The following is a 27816-nucleotide window of genomic DNA, read 5'->3' on the forward strand; positions in this document are numbered from 1 at the left end:
AAATGAATAAATGGAAAAGAATAAAGAACCACACCCTACGCCCAAAATAACCCATGAATCTAAACTATCTGGGTATATAATAGAGGTGGCATTATAATCACTAGAGAACAAGAAAGTTAGGAAGAGGCATCCTAGGATGTAATCTTGGGAAAGCCAACAGGAAGCGATCTTGTGAGACTCTCCTTGTAAACATTAAACTGGTTGAAACGTAAAACGAGGCTCGATTCCGCCCTTAGACATTCTGGGTAACAGGGGAAGGTTTCAGGTGTGTTTGTTAGCTCTTCCGGCCGCTAGGTGGCACCTGGAAGATCACAGGAGCATGGTGATGACTCATGCGCAGTGCTCTTAGGCTCAGCCGCAGACCCTACGCTCGTGCACGTGGGTTTGCCCACGGCTTTGACCCGTGTGCACAGCGCTCACGCACGCGCACTTACGTGCATACCGCTAATCGCGCTGTACCGTTTTTCCAGTTTTTCTGAGAGCGGCCGATCTGACCCCGCGGTCCGGGATGTCCGAGCTGCCCGCAGACAGCAGTGTCCCACCGAAGGGCGCGGCGAATGACAACGGCGACGTCCCGCAGGCGGAGGTAGGCGGCGGGAGGCGGGAGCCGGCCCCAGCGCAGCCTGTGGAGGCCAGGGACTGTCCGAGGGCGGATGCCAGGGAAGGTCCGACGGCGGCGGCCAGGGAAGCTCGGATTGCAGAGGTTGCCCGATTGTTGGCGGAGCCAGCAGAGGAAGAGGGTCCCGAGGGCAGACGCCGGTCCAGGCCCGGGAACAGCCCAGGCCTGGCTGCGTTGCCGTATCTCCGCCTCCGTCACCCACTTGGCGTTTTAGGAATTAATTATCAGCAGCTCCTCCGCCACTATCTGGAACACTACCCGATTGCTCCCGGCAGAATTCAGGAGCTTGAAGGACGCCGCAGGAGATTTGTGGAAGCCTGCAGAGCAAGGGAAGCAGTGTTTGATGCCGAATATCAGAGGAATCCTCAGAGGATGGATTTTGATATTTTAACATTTAGTATAACTCTGACTGCATCTGAAATTATCAATCCTCTGATAGAAGAACTTGGTTGTGATAAGTTTATCGGTAGAGAATAGTTTAGTGATGAAACTACTTCAAGAACCTCTGCGTTCAATACAGTCATACCAATCCTGTAACTTGATTTTTAAAAGTCAAAGTATTTGAGAATAAGGCAAGGCACAGTTGAAAAAGAAAAGGAAGCTTATCAAGAAAAACCATCAGAAAATAAATATAAAAAAATAAAAACCGTTATGACTCCTCTAACGTCCTTTGAGTTTGTGATTGATCCAGATTCTTTTCCCTGCATTGTGGAAATGTCTTTTAAAATTGCTTCACTAAAGTGAAGAATGGTTTTATATAATTGAGACTTGATGAAGAAAAACTGCCAATAGAGCCCATAGTGTAAGATTGATTTTGTGTTTTCTGAGGCATTTCAAATGAAAGGCAAAGTAAATACTGTATCTATTACATGATAAATTATGTATTCAAGACTATCGGAAATTTCTGGATTTTTTCTTTCATTCAATTTTTAATACTTTTTTGGTAAATAATCTATTTATAAGCCCCCAAAATATAAAGTGTGCAATGAAAAGTCTTCTATCCCTTTCCCCCGACCCACCCGGTACCTACCACAATTCCCATCTGTAACCACAGTACCTCTTCTGTCTTTTCAGTTTCCCTATGTATACACAAGTAGATACAAATCTGGGTGGGTTTTTTTTTTTTCATTTCTTCACAGCAGTTGGCAAATTATATTTATTGATTTATGCATTGCATTTTCAGTAAGAACTTATCTTAAAGATCCTTCCAAACCACTACATTTCCTCATTCTTTTTTAGAGCTGCATTTTATTCCATTCTGTGGTTAGGTTGTAATTTACTTAACCAGGAACATACTGATGGCCATTTAAGGTTTTTTCCCATCATTTTCTATTGGCCAAAAAAGTAGCTATAATAGTTAATCTTGTCCGTATATCCCATGGCATGGGCACAAATACGGTATTGCTCTGATTCTAAATGCACTTTTCATATATTGATGTCTCTGAAATTGGGGTGTATCTTATATTTGATGGTGTAATACAGCATTTTCATGAAAATAATGGTGCATATTATAATCAGCAGCTTCTTAGATTCCTTGTTATGTATAATATCTTAGTACAGATTTCCGGAGGTGAGAATTCTGAGGTGAATGCACTCCTGTGAAAGTTTATAGATACTACTAAGTTGCCTTCCATTCATGTTGTACCTCTTCACACTCCCACCAGCAACTGCTGAACATGGACATTTCCCCTGCAGCCTCACCAGCACAGTAAGCCATCAAATGTCTGGATTTTGCCAATCTATATAGTTGGAAAATGGTATATCAGTTTTAATTTGCTTTTCTCTCATTATGAGGGAAGTTAAATAAATATCTTTTCATTTGAGTCATACATATTTCCTTTTCCATGAACTATCTATTCAAAATCTTTTCTCCATTTCTTTCCTGAATAATTTTGTCCTTTCTTTATTGACTCTGTTAACTATTAATGAATTAGTGAGATGAGATATGATAATAGCTTCTAATGTGAGTTATGGATATTTTTTCCTGGGTTGTCATTTGTCTTTGGTTTTCCTGAAAGCCTTTTGGCATGGAGATTTTTGCTCTTTTTTCCTTTTATCTTTTAAACCTGCAAGATTTGGGGAATTTCCTGGTAGTCCAGTGATTAGGACTCAGTGAAAAAAAAAAAAAAAAAAGAAAGAGAGAGAGAGAGAAAACCTACAAGATTGTGAAACTCAAGGATTTTCTCGGTGTGTGTGCATGTGTATGTATGTGTGTGGTTTTATTGTTCATATTTGAATTTTTGAACCATTCGGAATTTATCCTGATGTACAATATGAGGTAAGGATCCAAACTTTCTTTTTTAGGTGGCTACCTGGCTGCCCCAACACGAGTTACTAACTAGCCCATCTTTTCCCCACTAACTTTGTTTAAAGATGCCTCTTCGTTATATACTAAACTGTTTTTTAAATTTTTCTAACTAGTTTTACATGTAATAATGCTAAAACCTCTCATTATACTTCATTTTCAGAGTGTTCTGGCTATTTTTGTTTATATTACTACGTCAACCTCAAAGTCAGCTTACCTTATTTCAAAGTTCTTTATTAGAATCACATTATATTTAATAAGTTGAAGATAACTGCCATCTCTAAGATATCCAAATTATTTATTTTTCCATTTTTTAAAGACTTCCTTTGTATCCTTCAGAAGAGTATTAATGTTTGTCCTTAAATTAATGTTCCTAAAGTAGCTCTTTTACAGGTCTAATCATTTATTCCTAGACATTTTGTCTTTTATGTTTTTTCTATAGTAAATGAGGATTATCTCTGTTATATTTTCTAAAAGCTTGCCTATGTATTTGAAAATAATTCATTTCTGCATATGTATTTGCTAGCCTGTTAACATACTGAATTCTCTTACTGTTTTACAGTAGTTTTTCATTTGAATATTCTAGGTTGGGGAACAAGTCATATGCAAATAGTGACAGTATTGCCTCTTTTATAATTTTTATACTTCTGATTTCTTTCTCTTTATTTATACATTAGACAGAAGGTACTTTATTGGTACCTTCTGTCTAATGTAAAATAATATGAATGATAGTGAAGCATCATTAACTTGTCCTGATTTTGTAGAAATTCTTCACATATCCATCTCACTATTTGTACGTATGTGTTTTATCTAGAGTGGTTATAGAATTTTGTCAAAGGCCTTTTCATAATCCATGAAGGTGTTATTTTTATATCCACCACCATGATTGCATTCTTCAAATGATCCTTATTTACAAATGAGATATAATCCTTTTTTTTGCCTCGCCAAGTGACTTGCAGGATCTTAGTTCCCCGACCAGGGATTGAACCCGGGCCCGGCAGTGAAAGCGCCAAGTCCTAACCACTGGACCGCCAGGGAATTCCTTGGCCACTTCTTAGATCCTGTTTCTATGAGACCTCCATGCGCATGAACTAAATTTTGTTTCTTTTTCTCCTGTTAATCTGTCTTGTGTCAATTTTATTATTAGTCCAGCCACAAGACCTCAAGATGGGTCCAGAGGAAAATTTCCCCCTCCCTGACAGTCCCTTCAGACGTTTCCAATCAAATCCACTCATACGACAGACCCCTTCACTTTGGGAGACTTGAGTGAAAATCTGGGGGGTCGCAGGGCTGGGGTCAGCCCTTGGAGGACAAGCCTCCCCACCTGGCTGGTTCCTTTCAACTTCTCCCCTTCCCTCCTCTTCACCTTTCATCTCAGGAGCAAAATCAAGTCCTCTTCTTGTCTCTCAAAGCATTTTAAGGAGCCTCTTCTCTTGCTTGAACAATTTCAGCTGCAGTGTCAGCACGTACAGTGGCTTCTTCCCCAGAGTTTAGCCAAACTCCCCAGGTCAGGGACACAGTCCTCTGTTACAGACACTATAGCTCTAAGTTCAGGGGTCCCCAGGCCACTCCCACGTCTGACCAGCTGGCTACAGGTTTGAGGATTCCCAGTTCCCATGCAGTTTCAATAATTTGCTAAAAAAAAAAGACAGAACTCAAGAAAGCACTACAGTTATGATTACAATTTCATGATAGCAAAGGATACAAATCATAACCAGCTAAAGGGAAAGACGAGTAGGACCAAGTCTGGGAGGGTCCCAAACATATTACTGCCATCCTCAGGGATGCATCATCCTCTGGCACATGCAGAGCATTTACCAACCAGGGACGCTCAACGAGCCCTGAAGTTAGGCCGAAATCGCGAGGCGTAAACCCTCTAAGACTCTCAGGGATGGCCCAAGGGGTCACACACACACACACGAATAACAAAGACACTCCTATTGTAATGGGGATGGGGGCGGCCGTTACCGCGCGACAGTTACCGGGCAACCGTTGCCCTGTAACAACAGGTCCCTCGCATAGCTGCCTCTGGCGCTACAGTTACCAGGCAACCGTTACCGGGAGACCGCTAATGCGGGACCCTTAGAGCGAGACCGCTAGCCTGGCCGGTTAGCGGGCCCCTTCTGCCAGTCAGGCGGTTGCTGGTTCTCTGGGGAAAAGTGAGGTAAGAGGCGGATCCCGGCCTTCTCCCGGGGGCCCTCCAGGCACTCCGGCCTTGGGCCAGCAGGTGAGCTGGGGGGGCTGGGGATAGGCTGGGGGCTGTGTCCTGCAGGGCTCCAGAGCCCTCGCCAAGGCCTCCCACTGGCCGGGCCCAGGCCTTGAGGCTGCGGTGAACCTCGCCCCCATCCCCACCTCTGCGACCTAATGGCAGCGGCAGTCTGCGTGGGACGCAGTTTGCGGGACCTGGCCCCCGCCATTTGGGCGGTCTGAGGAGCCTGAGGGCTGGCTGGGTCCTAGGCGCCTGGCTCCCTCAGTGATGACAGCTGTGCAGGGTCTGGGGACCTGGCCCTGAGGGCACTGCCAGCTGGGATCTGCCTCTTCAGCCGGGAAGATCCAGACTGGGTGCTGGACGAACGCTCCTGGGCAGGGTAACCGGCCACCGCAGGGACACCCTCCTCTTAGCCAGGACCTGGACCTCGGAGGGTGAAAGTTGAGCCTTGGGACCTTGCCCTTTCTTGTCAGAACAGAGAATAACATTTGTTGGGTGGAGATTTACAGGAACATCATTACCTGACCCTGACCTGACCGCAAGAACAAAGGATCTGACACCAAGAAATTTACAACTAACCACGCCCCTCCCTCACCATTGCTATAAAAGGGCTTTGCTGAAAGCTTTCAGGGAATTTAGGGTTTTTCAGGCATGAACCACCCATCTCCTTGCACGGCCCTGCAATAAACCTTTCTCTGCTCCAAACTCGGACGTGTTGGTATTGTTTGGCCTCACTGTGTCGGGCACACAGACTTGCGTTCGGTAACACTATAGCTGGAAATTCCAAAGATTTATAGGTTACCTTCTGGGAATTAGGGACAAAGTCCAGTCAAATTAACGTGATGGTTCTTCCAAACCAATACTGGCCTCTCTTTACGAATTCTGGGGGAAATTAGTCTCTGTCCCCTAATATTGATGTTCCAGTTATCTCTTGCTGTGTAACTAACCACCCTGAAACTTAATGGCTTTCAGCAACAACCATTTTATCACTGCTCACTCTTCTGTAGGTTGACCGAAATCAGCTCAGCAGTTCTGCTCCACGTGATGTTGGCCAGGAGCTCAGCTGGGCTGGAATGTCCTGGACGGGTCACTCACACGCCTGTCATATTGGTGGGGAAAGGCTGGAAGACTGGGCCTCTCCCTTTATGCAGTTTCAAACCCTCTTACTCTCCACCTTGCTCTCCAATAGTGTAGCCAGATTTCTTATGTGGCCGCCTCAGGGCTTCCAAAAGTGCAAAGGTGGGAAGCTGCCGGGCCTTCAGACTCAGGCCCAGAGCTAGCACACATCCGCCTCATTCTGCGAGTTACATAGGCCCAGCCCATTTCAGGGAGGAGAGGCAATACCCAAGGAAGTGAATCCTGAGCACTGTGGTTTATGGGGAGCCATCTTTGGAAACCGGTCACCACAGATGATATAACCACCATCGCCATTGGTTGAGAGTTTATGGTGATCCAGGCACAGATCTTGGTGCTTTATTTATGGCATCTCACAGAATTCTCACCATGGTGTGAGGTAAAGAGTGTTAGCATATCCATTTTATAGATGAGAAAACTGAGGCTTACTAGCTGTATCAATCAGGGTTCTTCTGAGAAATAGAACCAATAGGAAAGCCATGTTCTAGGCACGTGGGCTTCTGTCTTTCTGTGTGTGTGTGTGTGTGTGTGTGTGTGTGTGTGTGTGTGTGTAATGTATATTGTATATGTATACATATATATTGTATATACAGAGAGAGAAAGAGATCTTAAGGAATTCGCTCACAGGATTGTGCAGGCTGGCAAGTGCAAAATCTGTAGGGCAGGCCAGCAGCCTGGAGATTTAGGTAAAGTTAATGTGGTCCTGAATGTGAAGGCTGGAAACTCAGGTAGAATATCTGTGTTGCAATCTAGAGGAGAATTCCACTTTTTCAGGGAACTTTAGTTTTTGCTCTTATGGAACTAAGATCCTGCAAGACGCTCTGCACGGCCAAAAAAAAAAAAAACAACACCTTCAAGTGATTAGATGAGGCAAGTCTGCTTTGTTTAGAGCCAACTGTTTATAAATCTTAATCACTTCTAAGAACTATCTTTACAGCAACATCTTAGACTAGTGTTTGACCAAACAACTGGTCATCATAGTCTAGCCAAGTGGACCCAGAATTTATCATCACACTCACCCAAGTTCACACAGCTAAGAAGCAGTAGAATTAGGGCTCAAACCCAGCTTTCTTGCCTCCAAAACTCAATCTAATAATCAATTCATCAGTGATTGCCAAAACGGACCACCTTTAGAAATGAACTGGAGTGCTGACCAGAAAATTTTTTCCCAGGACTCCACTCTGACTCTAGAAGACACTTCTTGAGATGGCTACCCACTATGTTCTCCTTTCTCCAGGAATCTCACCCCACCCTCTTAATGCTATTTAACCTTTGTGACTTCACTTCCCCTCCAACTATAGTTGATTTGATCAACGGTGGCACTTCAACTAGGCTGAGCCAATGAGATACTCGAATACTGGAGCTGGACTGTCACGGTTCAAATCCCTACTCCACTTCTTACCAGCAGTGAGCTCTAAGGTGAATTACCCCACTTCTCTGGATCAGTCTTTCATCTGTAAAATGGGGGTGATGTTAACAATATCGACAGTTACATTATGAAAAATTATCCAAAGCCTACAAGTAAGACAAGTGATGACTTCATGTCCTTTTTTTTTTTTTTTTTTTTTTGCGTTACGCAGGCCTCTCACTGTTGTGGCCTCTCCCGGGACAGGCTCTAGGCGCGCAGGCTTCAGTAGTTGTGGATCGCAGGCTCTAGAGCGCAGCCTCAGTAGTTGTGATGCACGGGCTTAGTTGCTCCGCGGCATGTGGGATCTTCCCCGACCAGGGCTCAAACCTGTGTCTCCTGCATTGACAGGCAGATTCTTAACCACTGCACAACCAGGGAAGACCTTCATTTTTTAATATATTTAAAAATCATTAGGGAAGTCCCTGGCGGTCTAGTGGTTAGGACTCCGAGCTCTCACTGCAGAGGGCCCGGGTTTGATCCCCGGTCAGGGAACTAAAATCCCACAGGCCTGTCCGGCGCAGCCACCAAAAAAAAAAAAAAAGTTACATGTTAACGGTTTTATGAAAAATGACTGTTTCAGAAGAATGACGTCAGCAACATGGCAGATGAAAAACTCTTGTCTCTTCAATCTACAACCGCTAAAACATCCACAACACAACAAAGGTACCTCTGTCCAACACATCAGGTGTCCAGAGAATTCATACATCTGTACACCTACAGGGGGATGTACAGGGACACACAGAGGAGGCGGAACTGAGGGAACAGGGAGGTGGTTCCTGCAAACCCAGCCCTCCTGCCATGGCAGCTGAGGCCGCAGCCCCAGAGAGCCAGTAATAATAGCAGCGGAAGCGGCACACACGACTCTAACCTCCCAGCGGCAGGGGTGCCCACAGTCACCGGTAGCAGTGGAGCCTGAGATCCCATTCCTCCAGCTGCTGAGGCATCCACAGTTCTGACCCCTGGCCACCCACCCGCAGCGGTGGAGCCGGCAAACCTTACAATACTGGCAGAGGCGCCAGGTGCAACACCGCTCCCCCGCCACCATCGCCACCCTCGCCCTCCCCCAGGGGCGGAGTCTGCAAGGGGTGGGGATCCCGAAAGTAAGAGAAGAGCACACCTCTCCGAGCCCCAGGCGGAAACACCAGCAACACTGGCAGAAACAAGGCACCAATGACCCCGGAGGCACAAGGAGCAATAAAGAGGGCTTGAAGCAACGATAAAGACAGTGGAGTGTGGAAAATGCAGACTCTCAAATGTAACCGGAGGCAGCGCAGGGAAGAGAAACCCAAACCTTGTGCTATAGCACCACCTACTGGAAAACAGAAGAAACGCCTCCTTTTTTTTTTTTTTTTTTTTTTTTTTTCTCTTTTTTCTCTTTCTTTTTGGCCGTGGCCCTTGGCTTGCCGGATTTTAGTTCCCCCACCAGGGACTGAACCGGGGCTATGGAAGTGCAAGCGCCAAGTGCTAACCATTGGACAGCCAGGGAACTCCCTGAAACGCCTCAGTTTCTAACCTGTTAAATCGTTAGCATCAAGCAGAAAGGTGTCCCCTACTTCAGATGCATCGGCAGAGGAGCAACCCATCAAGAACCATGAAGAACCACGGTAACACTGTAACACGAAAGAAAATGACAATTCTCCAGAAACCAAACTTAAAGTCGCAGACTACTGAGATCTCACTGATGGAGAATTCAAAATAGCTCTATGAAGAAACTCAAGGAGCTACAAGAAAACTCAGAAAGGTAGTTCAGTGAGCTCAGGAATAAAATTAATGTACAGAAGAAATACTTTACCAAAGAGATTGAAACTCTAAAGAAGAATCAAACAGAAATTCTGGAGCGGAAGAGCTCAATAAACGAGATGAAGAATGCATTAGAAAGCACTGGAAATAGAGCACACTATATGGAAAAGAGAATCAGCAAGCTTGAAGATAGAACTCTGTGATACAAGTAGAAGAGGAAAGAGAAATAAGATTTTTTAAATGAGGAAACCCAGCAAGGCTCACATTCAGATTTGATGGAGAAATCAAAAGCTTTACAGACAGGCAAAAGCTAAAAGAATTCAGCACCATCAAACCAGCTTTACAACAAATGTTAAAGGAACTTCTCTAAGCGAAAAAAAAAAAAAAGGCCACAACTAGAAAAAAGAAAACTACGGAAAGAAAAGGCTCACCGGTGAAGTCAAACATAAAGGTGGGAAATCATCCACACACAAAGCTAGGAGGAAGGTTAAAAGACAAAAGTAGTAAAATCTGGGGCTCCCCTGGTGGCGCAGTGGTAGCGCGTCCGCCTGCCGATGCAGGGGACACGGGTTCGTGCCCCGGCCCGGGAGGATCCCACGTGCCGCGGAGCGGCTGGGCCCGTGAGCCGTGGCCGCTGGGCCTGCGCGTCCGGAGCCTGTGCTCCGCAACGGGAGAGGCCACAGCAGTGAGAGGCCCGCGTACCACAAGAAAAAAAAAAAAAGTAGTAAAATCTGTATGCACAATCTGTATCCACAATAAGCAGTTAAGGGATACACAAAATAATTAGATGTAAAATATGATGTCAAAAATCTGTAATTGTGGGACTTCCCTGGTGGCACAGTGGTTGGGAATCCGCCTGCCGGTGCAGGGGACACAGGTTCGAGCCCTGGTCTGGGAGGGTCCCGCATGCCGCGGAGCAACTAAGCCCGTGCACCACAACTACTGAAGCCTGCGCGCCTAGAGCCCGTGCACCACAACGAAGAGTAGCCCCCGCTCGCCGCAGCTAGAGAAAGCCCGCGTGCAGCAGTGAAGACCCAGTGCAGCCCCAAAAAAATTAATTTTTTTTAAAAACAGTAATTGTGAGGGGACGAGAGTACAAATGCAAGGTTTTAAAAATGCATTTCTAATTAAGAGATCAGCAACTTAAAACAATGGTAACCGCAAACCAAACCTCCATAATAGATATACATACAAAAAAGAAAAAGGAATCCAAACCTAACACTAGAGATAGTCATCAAATCACAAAAGAAGAGAACAAAAGAAAGCGGTGAAAAAAAGACCTACAAAAACAAATCCAAAGCAATTAACAAAATGGCAATAAGAACATACATATCAGGAATTCCCTGGCAGTCCAGTAGTTAGGATTCCACCCTCTCACTTCCAAGGGCCCAGGTTCGATCCCTGGTCGGGGAACTAAAAATCCCATAAGCCTCATGGTGCAGAAAAAAATATATATATATCAATAATTACCTTAAATATAAAGGGACTAAATGCTCCAAGATTTGCAAAAATGTAAAACAATGTCACTTTTCTCACTAAATTATTTTTTGGGGGAAATGATTATGTTTTCATAAAAAATATTATTTATGTTAACATGTAATGGGCCAGGATGGGAGTCCCCGGGATACGTCCAGAAGAGGAATCTGTCAACTTGGTGGCCGATAGGTCTGCCCTCGGAGTGGACCCAAGTGGGGGCCCCAGTAAATCGGTGGCCAGTGGAGTTAAGGGCAGGAAAGGGCTCTTGGATGGGACCAAATCCATTGGTGACAGATGGGACGTGCTTCACCCTCAAGGTTGGCTCAGGATCCCTATCAGGTGACAAAGTGAGTTCGGGTTCAGATTCCTGGGGCGGATCCGAAGATAGGGCCGAGTTCGGAAGGGATTCCGAGGCAGGAACGAGGACCTGAGATGGGGTCAGGGTTGGGATCCGGGCCGGAGTCAGGATCCGGACCGGAGTCGGGGACCGGACCGGTGTCGGGGTCCGAACCTGGATCGAAGTCCTGACCGGGGGCCAGAGTCGAGGCCCGGACCGAGGCCGAGGGCCGGACTGGGGAAGGAGCTGGGGCCCGCGCCTGGTTGTTCTTGGGGGATAGGGGCGCACCCCAGGTAGCCCGGGTTGGGATCCTGCCCAACCCTCCTGCCTTGGGTTGGGAGAGACTCATCCGCACCGGGTTCTAAAACGGCAGGCAAACAATGGGGCGCTAGTACACGGGGTTCCATTCAGCGCTCAGGTTCTATTGCCTTGAGCCGCCGATGGGGCGGAGGCCTCTGGATCTCCCCTGATAATTCCCATCTCCCAAATCCCTACCTCCAGATTGCCAGTGTCCTTAACATTCAGGCATTCACTATATGTTCATGGAGTGCCTGCTATGTGCACAGTCCTGTACTGGGTGATTCTGGGGTCAGAGCAGTCAGGAAAGCCGAAGTCCAGTTATCAGGCTCCCTGTCCAGTAGAGGAGCTATACCCCTTACCAGTGACAGCCCAGTGAGGTCAGGGCGAGGGTGGAGGAGGCACAGGCAGAGGGGTTAGAGATATGGTGAGGAAACACGGGGACTTCTGGGATCCCAAAACAGGTGTTAGAACCAGTCTGGGGGCAATCAGAGAGGGCTTCCTAGAAGAGGTGACAAGTGAGAGACCTGGAGATAAATAATAACAATAACAGATTTTACATTCACGTAGTGCTAAGTGCTACACACATGCCCACAGCTGGTAAGTGGCAGAGCCAGGATTCAAACGGCAGCCATCAGACTCTAGGGTCCTGACACAGAACCTTGTGTCAAGGGCTCTATCACACTGAGTTCCTCCAGGGTGGGAACTTGTCTCATTCACTGCTGAATCCTCAGCTCCTAGAAAAAGGCCTGGCACACAGTAGGCACTCAATAAATGTCTTTTTATTTTGAAATAGTTTTAACACTCATGAGAAGTTGGGAAAATAGTACAGAGAATTCCTGTGTAACTTTCACCCAGTTTTTCCCAATAACAACATCTTATGTAACCACAGTACATTGTCAAAACCAATTGGTCCTATTTTTTTTTTTTTTTTTTTTTTTGGCTGCATTGGGTCTTTGTTGCTGCACAGGCTTTCTTTAGCTGTGGCAAGCGGGGGCTACTCTTCGTTTTGGTGCGCGGGCTTCTCATTGCAGTGGCTCCTCTTGTTGCGGAGCACAGGCTCTAGGTGCAGGCTTCAGCAGTTACAGCACACGGGCTCAGTAGTTGTGGCGCACAGGCTTAGTTGCCCTGAGGCATGTGGGATCTTCTCGGACCAGGGATCAAACCCACGTCCCCTGCACTGGCAAGTGGATTCTAACTGCTGGACCACCAGGGAAGTCCAGTCCAATACTATTAGGTCAGGTACAGACCTTATTCAGATTCATGGAAGGGTTTCAAACAGAAGTCCACTGTGCTTCCCAACCCTTGAGAGCCCCTCCTGTGCTAAACCTTGGGCCTGGGTCCCAAAAAACAGGAAGATCAAGAAAGACACTGAATTTTCTGTGCGATGCTAGGCAAGCGTCTACCCCTCTCTGGGCTTCAGTTTGCCCCTCTGTGAAATGAACTTGAAATGGGCTTTCCTCTTATAGCATAATATTGAGAAGTAATATTTACTGAGCATCTATTGCATGCCAGCCTCTGTTATAAAATGCTTTGTACTTACTAACTCATTTAATACTCACAAACTTCTGAAGCAGATTCTATTACTAGTTTCAATTTACAGATAAGGAAATTAAGGCACAGAGAGGTAAAGTGACTTGTCTGAATACATGGCAGAACCAAGATCTGAACCAAAGCAGTCTGATTTCTGTGCATTTGTAGGCTTTTTGGTTTTTCGTCTTTGTACTTTTTTGGAGTGATCATTTAGATTACTTTATTTGCTACTGCCATTGTGCTAAATGCAATAAGTGTATGCCTGATTTAAAGATTTAAAGCTCTGCCAAAAGAGAAAAAAAATGACAAGTTTCTCCTTGGTGTGCAATGCCTTCCACCTTACTCCTCTGGGGCCCTGCTTCCTTTCGCCTTTAAAGTGAAGGATTTGGACCAGAATAACTTTCTCTTCCCTGCAAGCTCTGATCATCTGAGATAGGCTTCCTTGCCCCAGAGGCTACGACCTTAGGCTGAGCCTGCAGCAGCCTGTGAGGCAAAGCGATAGAACAGAGCCTGTACTTTAAAGGGCCTCCAGACTTGGGTGTGGGACTCTTCCCTTATGGTGGTGAATCAGAGGACTCTGGTCATCACTCTTTGATAATCCAGCCAGTACTGTTCCTGTGATGACTCACTGACACGTACAGTGATGGTGCCAAGACTCTGAGATAGGTGAGGCATCCTTGACACCAGAAGTGCATCAAAGGGGGAATCCGTGGGATTCAGCTGCCTGCCTTCAGCTTGCATGCAGTCACTGATCAAAAATACATGATGAAGGGACTTCCCTGGTGGCGCAGTGGTTAAGAATCCACCTGCCAATGCAGGGAACACTAGTTCGATCCCTGGTCCGGGAAGATCCCACGTGCCGCAGAGCGACTAAGCCCGTGCGCCACTGCTACTGAGCCTGCGCTCTAGAGCCCGCGAGCCACAACTACTGAGCCCACATGCCGCAACTACTGAAGCCCGCGCACCTAGAGCCCGTGCTCCGCAACGAGAGAAGCCACCGCAATGAAGAGTAGCGCCCGCTCACCGCAACTAGAGAAAGCCCACACGCAGCAACGAGGACCCAACGCAGCTAAAAATAAATACATAAAATAAATAATTTTTTTAAAAAATACATGGTGAGTGTAACACAGCTTCCCATCTTTGCTTTTAAATTGAGTTCTGCTCTCTCGGCAGGTGGTATAATTTGTTCAAGGCAGCAAAGACTCGGCCTCTGAATATCGCGTCGTCTTTGAAGGAACAAGGGGCTGGTGTTGATGTCTGCCTTTAATCTCAATTTAAATATCATTTGATAGTAGGCTTTTGTTTCAATGTCCATATTCCTTAATGGTACAGTTAATTCTCATGACACAGAAATTCAATATAGTGAAACTTGAAAGAATTTGTATGTATAAGTATTTATTCAATATATGGTATCATTGACTGAATTAAAAGAACATGTGGATCCCTCGGCTGATGTTCTAATAAAAGGACTCCTTCATTTGTTCATTTGTTGCTCTATTCCATTTGTTACTTTTCTCTGTTCTCTCATCTCCAGTTCCTATGATTTTGCTCATTTCCAAAAGTGCTTGGGCACTGTCCCAGCCTACTCCCCACTAGAAAATATGGGGAAGGAGGATTGGCAGAAATTGGCTGATGCAGGCTTTTTATATTTTCAGTGGTAGAAGTAGTATTAAATGTGTGATGAACCGTCTTAGGATAGTCCCCAAATTTAGGAAGGTTCCCCCTCTCTGCTAGATCTTACCTAGATTTGTTCCATCTCATCAGGAAGGAGCTGCAGCAGATACTCCACTCTCTGAGCCTCCCAATCCTCTGTAAAATAGTTTCTTTCTGCTCTCACTGACTGGTTCTGTCCGTTTGCCTGCCAGGTACAGTACTTATATCTAGTAACAAATGCTGATTTTTGATACAGAAAGCGACACTCCTTTGCCCACATATTCCATGTGGTTTGGACAGGCTGACCTTAATCCCTGCCACGCACTACACACATGGCCAAGCCTGGCCAATCAAAATAAGCCATACTGCCTGGCCCCTAGTTTGAGCAAGGCCATGTGACAAGCCAGGGCCAACGAAAGCCTGTCTACATATGAAGTCATCCTAGAGACAACTGGAGGAAAACACTGAGCCCCTGAATCCAGCCCTGCTGAAGCTACACCTGCCACAGGATTTTCACTTTTATAAACTAATACATTCCCTTGTTTATTTAAACTACTTTGAGTTGTTTCTGACCCCTGCAGTAGAGTCCTGTCTATTATTCTTCTCAGGAGACAAAATCTCTCCCCTCAGCCCCAAAACCACATACAAAGCACTCAACTTGATGAGTCAAAGCTGATCAAACTAAGAGCCTTTATAGATGTCTCTGGAGAGATGGCGAGAGAAAAAGAGATAGGATATAAATAACCATTATGTACAACTTCCAATGGTAAAATCCTCCCCATCACCCCTTCCAGCTTGAACTCCAAAGTGTCTGAAGCAGAGAATACAAAAATATCCAGGTTCTGTCCCCAGGTGCTGATGGAGAAGGGGCAGCTCAGGCCTAGAAACAGAGTAAGTAGGAAGCATTAGAAAGGTCTGCCCCTCCACCTCCCCTCCCTCTCCCCAGTGAGTGGAAATCAGTGGAGAAGCTCTGGCTGAGGCTCCCCACTGTGACCTCTTGAGGCCCAAAGGTCATCCAAAGAGAAGATGCCAAGTAGCTCAAAACGATAGCAAAAGGCATGCAAGATACAACTAAATTAAGTCAAAACTGAAAAATAGGCAGAGGACCTTCCAGAGACACTACCCTCCTCATTTTACAGATAAAGGAGAGCTACAGGAAAAGCAGGAGCTGCCAATGCCCAGCATGCCCAACGTGCGCAGGGTGGGGAAAGGTGGGTAACTACCTCCCGAGCATAGATACAAGGAGCAGATATGACGTAAACCGAACGAGCGTCTCCATCTTCAGGGCGATTCCAACCTGAGGACGGGCTGCGGGAGGAAAAGAGTAAGATCCAGACACTTTAAATTCTCATATCTTCTTTTCCCACCCACCAAGGAAGGGAACCCAAAGCCAACCAGAGGAACTGTGAAACGACCCAACCAGAAAAAGGTTGGAGCTGGGATAAGAGAAAGGGACCAATCGAGGAAGACCCATCAAGGAATCAGGCCAATTGCATTACGGAGATTGATGCAAGCAGCCGAGAGGAACAAGGCTTACGTCTGCGGCCAAGCCCCTCACCTCGGGCCATCCCCGGCACCTTCCTGCGTCCTCATGTTGTTGAGTGCATCAGGGAGCGCGTGGACCGATGGCTCCGGGGTCCCCGCCAGCAAGCGAGACCCAGTATCCCGACCAGGGCCACGGCGTCGCACGTGGACCAGCAAGAGCGCAGAGCCGGCCAAGCCTGCGGCCACCAGCAGTCCCAAAGCTGGTGGCAAAAGGAAACGCTGCGGGTCCCCCGACCTCAGACCCGGCGGGGCCACGGGCAACGAGCCTGCGCCGTCGGGGTGAACCGGAAACTCGCAGCGCGCGCCCATGTAGCCGGGCGCGCAGGCGCAGACGAGGCCGGAGAAGTGCGCGTAGCAGCGCCCGCCGTGGGCGCATGGGCGCGCGGCGCAGGGGTCGGCGCGCTCGCGGCAGTCGCGGCCGCCGAAGCCCAGCGCGCAGGAGCAGCGGCGCGCGCCGCCGCCCTCCAGGCAGGTGCCGCCGTTGGCGCAAGCGCGGCTGGCGCAGTCATCCAGGTCGTGCTCGCAGCGAGGCCCCGCGAAGCCCGCGCGGCAGCGGCAGCGCAGGGCGTGGCCCAGATCCAGGCAGAGCCCGCCTGTGGGGAAGGGGGCGTCAGGGGCGCGGCCCGATTGGGGGGAGTCCCCCAAGCCAGCCGCCCCAAGCCTGCCCGCGATTTCTTCTCAGCTCGGTGATCCTCGCTCTCATCGTTTCTCTGGGCCCCCCTCTACCGTCTAACTCTAGGGCCAGCCTCTGGGAGTTTGCCTGGAAAACCGGCCCGCCTCTTTCCCCCCTGGTGAAGTCTTGGATTAACTCGGCCTCACACCTCTTTGTTTCTGGGGGTCTCTGTCTCTTTTTCTCTCGGCTTTAATCGTACTGAAATAGTTTCAACAGTTCTGGAACGACGGGTTTGAACCACCTGGCCTTTGCCCGTGCCTTCTTCTCCCTTTTCCCTTCCTCCTTTTCTCTCATTCTTTTCACCTGTTCTCTTCTCGAGCTCATCGTCCAGGTCTGTGCTCCGGTGTCCCCTCCTCCAGAAAGCCATCCGATTCTTCCTCCATCCCAGCCCTGCGCTCCGCCATCACACCCTGGCCACTGTGGGCCCTGCCTAAGGACGACTCTGTCTTCCCCCTGGACTGGTACCCCTACGTACCACTGCTGTGTTCCCGCTACCCCTCAGCCCAGAGTGAACACTCAGTGAGCGTTTTGGAGAGAATTAGTATTAAAATAAGAGGGCGCTGAGCCCTTCACATTCATGGTCTCATTTAATATTTTAATACCTATGTCAAATCAGGTCTCACCACTATTCAGAACCCTCCTCTGGCTCCATCTCAGGGTAACACCAGAATCCTCCCCATAACCCATGAAGCCCTACAGGATCTGTCCCAGTCACCTCCCTGACCTCATCTCTCACCAGTCTACCCTCACTCCCTGTGCTCCAACCACACTGGCTTCCCTGCGATGCTGAACACACCAGGCATATTCCTACCTCAGGGTCTTTGCACCTGTTCATCCCTCTGCCTGGAACATACTCTTCCCTCAGATCCCCACGTGGCTGCCTCCCTACCTGCAGCATGGTCTTCCTTACCCACTCTAGCTAAAATGTCAACCTGCCACCCCATACACACTACTTCTCATCCCCCTTTATTTCTCATCCCCTGGCTTTATTTTTTTTCGTTTTTTTGTTTTGTTTTGTTTTTGGCGGCACCTCACGGCTTTTGCGATCTTAGCTCCCCGACCAGGGATTGAACCCGTGCCCCCTGCAGTGGAAGCACAGAGTCCTAACCACCAGGGGATTCCCTCTTCTTAGTTTTTATCACCAAAAAACCTCCTATATTTACTCATTGATCTTCTTTATTGTCTCTCTGCTCCATCAGCTCTACGAGGGTGGGGGTTTTCATCTCATTCCCTACTGTATCCCCGGAACAGGGCCTGGCATACAGTAGATGCTCAACAAAGAGTTATGAGATAGGAATGTCACCTCGCCCGTTTTACAGAAGAACAGACTGAGGCTGGGCAGAGGGGAGCCCAGCCGCAGGCCGAGAGGAGGCAAAGTCAGGATCCCCACCCGGGACTGTGTGAGCCAAGCCCTGCTCTTGCCCACTGAGCATGCAGGGACCCCCACTCCCCTCCCTCACCGCTCTGTCCTCCCCACCTCACCATTCCGGCATGGCTGCAGGCTGCACCGGTCCACCCTCTTCTCACAATTGGAGCCTTGGAAACCCGGCGGGCAACGGCAGATGTAGGCAGAGTCGGGGTCCGCACCTCCCACACACAAGCCGCCGTTGAAGCAAGGTCCATCCGCACATGTCACCCCGCTCACCTCACACCGCAACCCGTAGAACCCACGGGGACAGGTGCATTCGAAGGACCCCGGGGTCTCCTGGGCACAGGCAAGAGGACTTTGGATCAGCAAATCCTTAAAACTCCCATCCGTCTCCTTAGTCTTTTTTTTTTTTTTTTTTTTTTTTGGCCCCGCTGCATGTGGGATCTTAGTTCCCTGACCAGGGATTGCACCCGTGCCTCCTGCGGTGAAAGCACAGAGTCTTAACCGATGGACCGCCAGGGAAGTCCCCCCTTCCTCAGTCTTGACCATTGGGGGGGGCTGCTCCTTGTCTAGTCCCACCTCCTAGGGTGTAGGGGCCTCAGCGAGGAAGTCCCTGAGGCCGAGACAACCTCTCTCTTCCACGTTTCTGGGTCTGCCCATCCAACCCCACAGAGGGGAGGCTCTGGAGGCCCGGAGAGATCCCGTTCCCACCTCTACACCTTTGCTGCCAAATGCTGCCCACCCTGTCTGCCCTCCCCGATGCTGTCCGCATGGCCCAGGCCTAATTCCAGGTCCTAGCTCTAAGCCCACCTCCTCCATGGAGCCTTCCCTGGATCTCCCCTTCTCAGGCCCTCCCCCTAACTTGAACGCTGAGTGTTTCTCGCTGTCCCGTGGTGGCAGTGTCCAGGTGGCCCACACCAGGCCCTGCTTCATCCCAGGCTCACTCCCACCACCACACCTTCGCTTCCCCCAGGCCACTCGTCCGGTCTAGCTTCTCCAGTCGCCTCCTGTCTGCCAAATCAGACTTCAGAAGCCCCAGCCCGGGTCCATCTTCAGGAAGCCTTCTCTGATGCCCGCCCTTCCCTAATCCTCAACCCACTCGGCCCCACCACCCCTATCTTGAGCTCTGACTTGTTCTGTACCCCATAGGCGGGGCAGCCTGTGGCCCGATAGGATCCCTCATCATTCCCACATCCACACCTTTAGGTGCCACCCACTGGGTCTGCTCTCCCCAACACATCATCCTACTTCAAGGCCCCAGATGCAGGCTGGACACCTCCAGGAAGCCCTCCCTGATAGCTGCCCCAGCCCCCCCACCCAGGCTGTTGTCTCATGGAGCCCCAGACAGGGGACTCCCTGGGAAAAGTACTACCCAGGATCGGGGCTGGGTGGGGGGGCGTGATACTGACACTACAGCTGCCTCCGTTGGCACACGGATTCCCATCACAGGGCCCAGGCCCGGGTACGAGGCATCCAGTGGTGGCAGAGGATGGGCCCCTGGGGCTGAGGCAGCTGCTGGTGGAGACAGGGATTGTGCAGAGGGGCCCAGTCCAGCCCTCCAGGCATCGACATTCACCGGGCTGCTCACAGAAGCCGTGCTCTGGGCTGCAGCCTGCTCGACATGCCGCTGTGGGGGAAGGAGAGGCAGAGGAAAGAGGAACGTTGATGAAGGGAGGATAGGAAATCAGAGCCATTTCTGAGCACTTTCCGTGCATCACTTGTTTCATCTTTGTGACCGTCAACCCAGTGGGCTAGATGGTATTGCGACTCCCAGTTTACAGACAGGGAAACTGAGGCCCCGAGAGGCAGGGTGATTTACCCAGCTAGGAAGCGGCACAGCGAGGATCTGAACCCAGACCAATGAGTTCCAGAGTCTGTGCTCTTGGAAGGAGAGTGGAGTGGGGGCTCCCAGGTCTGAGCTTGGAGAGAGGAGAAGGAAGGAAGAGGATTGAGGAGGGACCCTTGGCCTTTCAGGGGAAATGGGAGGGCCTTGGAGGTCTGGGAGGATCTGGATAAGCCTGGGGATCCTAGGGGCTTCAGTGGGGCTCAGACATTGGGATATCTAGGGTGGGTTGGGGGATCCCAAGCTTTAGAACGCAGTGGGGTCTGGAGTGCAATCACAGGGAGGGAAGACGGTGGAACCCCCTGGGGGGGATGGGAGGAGCTTCCAAAGCTCCTGAGTGGGGGTAGGGAGGGCCCCAGAATTAGAAGAGCTTTGGGGTCCGAGCATCTGGAAAGGGGTGTGGGTATGGATTAGGGAAGGAACTGGGGGTACAAGGGTGGGAAATGGGTGTGTGTGCGGTTCTTATTTGGGGAGGCAAGAGTGCTGGGAAGAGGGAAGGGGGCTGGAGTGCCCAGGCCGGGCTGGAGAGAAGTCTAGGGTCCTTAGTTTCCCAGAAAGTGGTAGCTGGATCATGGGAGCGGGCTGAAGACCATGAGTGAAGCTGGCGAGGGGTTCTCGGGTCCCCAGTTCCCTGAAGAGGGTAACTAGGTTGTGAAAGGAGCCGGAGGGGCCGTGACGGGATGGGGTGGGGTTGAACGCAGGACTCACGCGGTGCCTCGCATTTGTCCTCAATCTGCGGGCAGGGGCGCAGTTCCGGGCCACACCGCGAGGGGGCGCCGCGCGAGCGGCAGAGGCGCGCGCACGCGGCCCCAACGGCCGGCGGCTCGCAGCGCGCGCGGTAGGAGAAGCGCAGCTCCCAGGCGCCTGCGCGCTGCATGTCCCGGGCCCACGGGCCCCCGGCCGCCAGGCGACGCCGGCCCGCCACGCGCGCCAGCAGGATCCAAGCGGGCCCTGCGGGGAGAAGGGAGATGTGCTAGGCTGCGGCCCGCCTCGGTCTCGGGATAGAGACGGAGCGCGCAGGCTCGCACTCTCCCTTCCCATCTTAACGAAGCCAAAACACCCCTTTTGAGTCCTGAGAATGGCAGTTACTTAGCAAGGCTGCAAACTTCCCTAATGCGCCCTGGGATCTTCGATGACGCGAACCCTATGACCATCATGATGATAACAGTTCTCCCAGAGAAGCCGAAGTGCCCCTATATTTTGCCCCAGAATCTTTGTATATTAAAGTAGTTATGAGACCCCTAACACCCTGGGACATATGATATCCCTAATATGGCCAAGGGGCAATGACAGGTCTTTGAAGTGAGGTCAAAAACACCCCCAAATTGTGCCTTAGGATTTTCCTATATCAAAATGGTGACAGAACCCCCCCCCCCGGGCCTTATATAGCATCAAAGTCCTTCTCGAATTAAGGTTAAGATCATCCCATATCCCTCCCTGAAACCTCTCTGATGAAACTGCAACATCCCAAAGGGGTCCTGAGGCCCTCTATATGGACAAGGTGACAGAGCTTTGCCTACAAGAACCAGAAAATAACTCATATTGTACCCTGGGTTCTCAAAATCAGATGGTGACAGAGCAGGACTGTGAAACGCTGCTGCTTCGACTCCAAGATAGTAAGAGAGCTTCTTCCCGCCTCTCCCTGTCCCCACCCCGCTTTGCCTGGTATCAGGACATTTCTGTGTCGACATGCCAAGAGCCCTGGGGCTGTCAACACCCAGCACCACACTCCGGGAGCTGTGATGACATCATGGGTCCAGCAATCCCATGAATGCCCCGCCCTACAGACAGCCCCATGTCACCCTCCTGTACCTCACATCGGGCCCCAACTCCCTGGATCTCCCACACTCTACACTGGAGTCCCAGAATTGAAGATACTCACCTCCAATCTGTTCTCCTAACTCCTCTCTCCAGGTTTCAATGATGAGAGAGAAGGTGCCCTGGTTGGGTGGAGGAAGGTGGAGAGGGAAGAATGAAGACAGTGGTCAGGGCAGGTAGGTACTCGACGAAGGCCAGATTTTAAGAGTTAAAGAGTGACAACCATTCCAGGGACCAGACAGGCAAGGGACAATTTCCACAGGCTGGCCCAGGCAAGGAATGACTGTTTTGGCTTTCTTTATTGAGCACTTACTATGTGGTAAGCACTATACTCAAGATACCTGGTTGAATCTCTCAAAAGGGACCACTGTAATGTACCATGATGATCCCATTTTACAGATGAGGATACTGAGGCTGGAAAAGGGAAAGTCACTTGCCCAAAAGCATAAGCGTCTAGAATTCAAAAACAATTCTGTTCACCTTTATGCTTTTGGGGTTGTGGGATGGGAAATAGGATCTTGGAGATGAAAAATCATGGATACAGGCCCCAACTGGAAGGTCTGAGAAGAGATAAGGTGAGAGGATATTGGGGGTCCCCAAGACAGAGTGTGAAAGTCTCCCTAGGTGCAAGGAAATTTGGGGACAAAGATGAGGATACCAGTGTTTAAGGATCCCCAAGGAACAGGGGTAGGGTTCTGTGAATTGAGGATTTCTAGAAGGTGAGTTTGGGGTTCTGGGAATTCAGTGTTCCAGGCATGCAAGGCTGTGATCTGGGATCCCTAGAGGGAAATTCGGAATCAGAAAATTTGGGTTTATAGGTAGGGTTTATGGGTCTGAGAATGTGAGATTCCAGATGATGGAGTTACTGGGAATTTGGGGTCCCCAGGGGGCAGGGTCTTGGAAGTTGGAGGGCAGATGGCAGTCGAGGTTTGGGTAAGGCCCCCAGCACGGGCGTGCCCCGGGGCTGGGTCTCACCGGCCAGGCGTCCCGGAAGGGCACGCGCATGAGGCCGTCTGGCAGCGGCAAGTCAGGCGCTGGCGCTCCGGGCTGCGCAGTGTAGACCGGTCCGCGCGCACTCAGCGCCGCGCCCAGGGTGCACGGAGACTCGGCGGCCTCCTCGGAGATCCCTGGCTTCAGGCAGACCCTGAAGAAGAGGCGGCAGCTGTCCCCGGCCTTGCAGGGGGACCGCGGGGCGCCCGGGCCTGGTCCCGGCCCGAAAGAGTGGATCTGCAGCTCGAAGACGCCGGCCGGCCGTGTCTGGGGCGGAAAGGGGTACAGGGTGAGGGGACTGCGGGGACCCAGACGTCTCATCCGCCCCGCGACCCCTCCCCAAGACCCCCGGGTCGCACCCCCTCCCATCCACCCTTTCCACTCCGGCTCCGACCTGGGGAAGGAAAAAGAGCGCCAGGATCACCGTCGGGGAGAGGAGCTGGGGCATCTGCGGGGAGACCATGGCCTTCCGGAGGTCTTGGGAGCCGCAGCTGCTGGCTCCGGAGCCTTATATCTGAGAGGACAGCTCCGCCCCTTCGGGCAGCCGCCGGCTCCAGGGGACCCTAGGGGAGGAGGTCGCAGGGGAAGGAGAGCGTGCTGGAGCAACCGTGAGACTGTGTCGTGGCCACAGGCAATGCAGTGAGTGTACATCTTATATGCGGTTGTGGGCATGATTTGTGTGGCTGAGGATAGGGAGGGGTTGGGGGGTTAAGTTTGTGTGTGAGGTTGGATATGATTTTAAAACTCTGAGTGTGTGTGGTGTGTGAGCAAGAGCTACTGGAGGGTGTACATGACTGTGATTGTGTGTCTAGGTCAGATTGTGTGGTTCCACATGTGCCTAAATTGTATATGGTTAATCCTCTTTGTGAGGTTGTACATAATTCTAAGATTCTGTGTGTGTGTGTGTGTGTGTGTGTGTGTATACGCTGCATGGGAGAATGGAGATGTACATGATTTCATGGTTGTGTGACTTTTGAGATTCTGTGGCTGTGTAGATGCTTCTCTGTGCAGGTGTACAAAAGTGTGTTAGCTCCTGGACCACTGTGTGTAGTCGTAAGAACCTGTGACTCTGTGGTCTGTGCAGGTGCCTCTAGGTGGCTGTGTGTGTGGTAAGGTCTGTGCAAGGTTGTGAATGGCTGAGGGTTTGTGTGTGAAGGAGGCTGGGTGTGGGAGGTCCATGAGTGTAGCCCTGTGTGGATATGATGAAGATCCAGTGTTCTTTGTGGACCCGTGTGTGTGTGTGTGTGTGTGTGCGCGCGCGCGCGCACGCATGCTCGAGTGTGTTCCCCTCCCCAAAACAAAGCCACCCTCCCCAAACCCGCATCACGGATGCACCAGACGCCAGGGCGAGGAGCCCCCGCCTCAGAGGGGGCTCCCAGCTGTATGTAAATGCTGCCATCTGCTGGGCGGCCGCGCCCCTCCCCCTTTGGGCCGCAGCTGGGCTGCCCATTTGGCCTCCGGAAGGTGTGAGCAGCAAATGGGCAGGAAATTCGGTCCTCACAGATCAGGGGCCCGCTCCCTCACTCCAGGATGAATGGGGGGGGGCACCCCGCGCCCTCCAGAATCTCCTTAGTATTCCAAGACCACCTCAAGGAAAGCCGGTTAGAGCAGATGTTCCAGCCCTCCGGTCCTAATCATTTACTCTGTGCCAGGTGCTGAGCAAAGCCCTTTAGATGAAGTAAACTTTTTTTTTTTTCCAGAATAAAAAAATTTAACACTTAGAAGCTAGTAATTATAGGGGGAAATACAGGTTCAATTATATACGTACATATTTTTCTTTTGGAGAAGGTGCTCAATAAAGCACAGCCCAGTAGAGCCAGGCATACAGTAAGTGCTCAGTCATTTTTAATGAATGAAAGAACTCAATCTAAACAGTTTTCTCATAATCCTGAGGACGGGAGTCATGGAAGGGTTTTGAAGAGGGGAGGGCCACGGTCAATTGTGCAGAACATCCCAGGTTCCTTTGCACAGGTTTTTCTTCTACTTGATATATTCTTTCCACTTCCTTCTTTTTAAATTGTTTTTACCATTCAGACTTCACCTCCTACAGGAGGCCTTCCCTAACACCCCCAAAGGGGGTCAGGCACCTCTTCTGAGTTCCCACAGCCCCTGGGGACTCCTCTATCCCAGCCCCAACCACTCTGGCCTATGAGGTCTTTCTAAGCACAAATCTGACCATGTCCCTCTCCTACATAGACTCTTCCATGGCTCCCCAGTGTCTTCCAGCTTCTGAAACTCTAAGGTTGACATTTAAGGCCCTCCCTCCACATCCCCCTACTCAAACAGGTTCTGTGGCCCCAAAGCACAGAGCCAGACCTTGTGGACCCCAGTTACTGGGAGGCAAATTAGGGCCTGTACTGGGGTAGGTGAAGGAGTGAGCCTCCCATTATAGGAACTATTCAAATGAGATTTGGACAGCTATTAGAAGCTGTGGGAGAAGGCAAATTCCTGCCCTGGATAATAACTGGGGAGGTAACAGTTTCCAGGTCTGAGATATCTCAAAAATTTTAAAGATTGTAAAAATAGCCAGCCTTTATTGAGGGCTTCTGCCAGGCATGATAGTGTTTCATGTGAATTCTCTCAAGTCATCTTTTTGACTATCTAGGACTTTTCCTTATGTGCCCACCTTAGAGCCCACAGAAGGCTATGCTGAGGTGACATCTGCAAAGACCTGAAGGAGGGGAGGGAGTGAGCTATATGGATCCTGGGGAAAAAAATTCCTGGTAGAGGGCATAGCAAGTGCAAAGGCCCTGGGGTGACCATGCCCGGCACACCCAGATATCCCCATGGTTTGTCTCATTTCATTCTGGTCTCTGCTCAAATACACACTCCCAAGAGGCCTTCTCTGACTGTCCCATTCAATCTAAAACAGCACTCCTGTTCCCAAACCACTCTATCTCCTTACCATGCTTTTCTGTATGCATTTTACCCCGAGAAATATCTGACCATTTTCTGTCTCCTCCATGAGAACATCAGCTCCTTTTTTTCTGGAGCTTTTTCTCTAGTTTGTTCACCAATACACCCTTGTGCCTAAAATGAGGCCTGGCAGTCAGTACTTAGGAAATATTTGTTGAGTAAGCAAATGAGAGGTACTTTTATTAACCTCTTATGAATGAGCAAACTGAGATGCTTGAGACCTTTCCCAGGGTCACAGGGCTTGCAAGTGGCGTGCAACCTGGGAATTCAGCCCCTGCTGGGATATGCCTTAACACTGGCCCAATCCTGCCCACTGGATGATGCCCTAATGCAGCCCTAGCACCGAGCATTTGATATAAACATCCTACGCCATGTCATGTAAGCAGCGTCTCAGAGGCCACCTGGCACAAGTCAAACCCTCTCCTCCCCTCCAGCTTTAAGCAGGTGTGACCTGACAGACAGCATCATCCCTGAACCAGCATCAATGTCTGGGAGAGGCCTTGGAGGAACCCACTGGACACTGAAGCATGTGCCACCCAGAGTGCTAAACTTAACCCCCAGGGCCACAGGCCAATGGACATACTTCCTCCTTTCATGCCCCGTGGATGGACAGATCTGAGTCACATTTCAAAAGGCTCCTCAGAAGGTGCCCTGGGTCACCCCCTGTGGTGGGAGAGCACTCACTTGTGGTGGCTCCCTCCGTCCACAAACCCTCCCCAGGATCATGTTCCCCAAATACCTTGCTTTCAGTTAGGAGTTTCCAATGCTCAAAGCTACCTGCGAAGGAAACATAGGCCCTCCCTCAATCCTGCAGATGCTCTCAAGCTAGGGAATCCTGAGGATATGGAGGAAACTCTCTCCTGGATTACAAACGGTACACCTCAGGGTGGGGGTGGAGGGCTGCAAATGTTACTTATTTGTAGACATCTGTGAGCCTTGTTTAAAAATCTAGAGTTCAAGTTCAATCTGGCCCACACAGTTTCAAATACATTTTAATTATTTTCACAAATACCAGGGAAGGGTTTTTAAAAGTATCTAACTGGTACTAGCACTAAATGCTGGCTGGAGCAGGAGAGGCTGAGAGAGCCGGGGGGCAGGCGACTGCCAAAATGGTACAGAATATTTCAGTCTGGGAAGAACCAACATGGCCCGGTAACAAGAAGCCCCACTGAATATACATGCAGCCTGAGCATGAGCTGTCCTATTTACTCCTCGCAGCCACTCTACTACGATGGGTATTATCCTCGCCCCCATTTTAGAGATGAGGAAAGGGAGGCAGAAAGGTGCTCCCAAGGTGCATACAGCCACCATCTGAGTGCCTACCTGGGGGGCCTCACTCAGCCTTCAAGCCTAGCCTATGAGGTAGGTACTATTATTTCACAGATGGGGAAACTGAGGCACCGAGAGGGGAAGTAACTTGCTCATTTGCTTGTGATCACACAACTCAGGACGTGGTATAGAGCTTGGATCCGAACTTGGATTTGGGTTTATAAAAGTCTGGAGGGACTTCTCTGGCGGTCCAGTGGTCAAGACTCCGCATTTCCGCTGCAGCAGGCTTTGATCCCTGGTCAGGGAACTAAGATCCCATATGCTGTGCTGCTGCACGGCCAAAAAAACCAGTCTGAAACTCAACACTCTTAAATAATACCCAAATGTGCTGTCCACTGCAGGAGCCAGTAGTCACATGTGGCTATTTAAATTAATTAAAATGAAACAAAATTAAAAATCTCATCCCTCAGTTACCCTTGCCACATCTCAAGTACTCTATGGCCCCATGACACCACTGGCTGCTGTACCGGACAGTGCAGATACATGACACGGGGTACACATCGCGGAAAGTTCCATTGCAGAGTGCTGCTACAGTCTGTTTTAGTTAGGAGCCAACATTTTTTTTTTTTTTTTTTTTTGCGGTACGCGGCCTCTCACTGTTGTGGCCTCTCCCGTTGCGGGG

The 27816-nt window shown here is 49.9% G+C and overlaps 2 protein-coding genes across 2 annotated transcripts; one reads left to right on the forward strand and one right to left on the reverse strand.

Moving 5' to 3' along the window:
* Positions 1 to 385: 385 nt before the first annotated feature.
* On the forward strand, positions 386 to 1283 carry LOC102993798 (EP300-interacting inhibitor of differentiation 2). The gene has a single exon (XM_007114499.3). It carries the CDS (start codon positions 509 to 511, stop codon positions 1094 to 1096), a length of 588 nt encoding a protein of 195 aa, XP_007114561.1. The 5' UTR covers positions 386 to 508; the 3' UTR covers positions 1097 to 1283.
* Positions 1284 to 11483: 10200 nt separating this feature from the next.
* DLL3 (delta like canonical Notch ligand 3) lies at positions 11484 to 23412 on the reverse strand. Its single transcript, XM_024132362.3, has 9 exons — positions 23344 to 23412; positions 22935 to 23216; positions 22024 to 22081; positions 20850 to 21092; positions 19708 to 19925; positions 18412 to 18634; positions 16270 to 16849; positions 15935 to 16019; positions 11484 to 15591 (listed from the first exon to the last, which is right to left on the reverse strand). The coding sequence occupies exons 1-9, from the start codon at positions 23410 to 23412 to the stop codon at positions 15586 to 15588; spliced, it is 1764 nt and encodes a 587-aa protein (XP_023988130.1). The 3' UTR covers positions 11484 to 15585.
* Between the last annotated feature and the right edge of the window lie 4404 nt (positions 23413 to 27816).

This window comes from Physeter macrocephalus, unplaced genomic scaffold, assembly GCF_002837175.3.
Source record: "Physeter macrocephalus isolate SW-GA unplaced genomic scaffold, ASM283717v5 random_195, whole genome shotgun sequence".
Classification (NCBI taxonomy): Eukaryota; Metazoa; Chordata; class Mammalia; order Artiodactyla; family Physeteridae; genus Physeter; species Physeter macrocephalus.

Excerpts from the sequence above, each read along its gene's own strand:
- LOC102993798 (XM_007114499.3), top strand. The coding sequence starts at position 509 with ATGTCCGAGCTGCCCGCAGACAGCAGTGTCCCACCGAAGGGCGCGGCG.
- DLL3 (XM_024132362.3), bottom strand. The coding sequence starts at position 23,412 with ATGGTCTCCCCGCAGATGCCCCAGCTCCTCTCCCCGACGGTGATCCTG. Across the intron at positions 21,093-22,023 it reads GTTAGGAGAACAGATTGGAG|GGCCCGCTTGGATCCTGCTG; the intron begins GTGAGTATCTTC and ends TTCTCCCCGCAG. Across the intron at positions 16,020-16,269 it reads GGTGCCGGGGATGGCCCGAG|CCCGTCCTCAGGTTGGAATC; the intron begins GTGAGGGGCTTG and ends TTCCTCCCGCAG.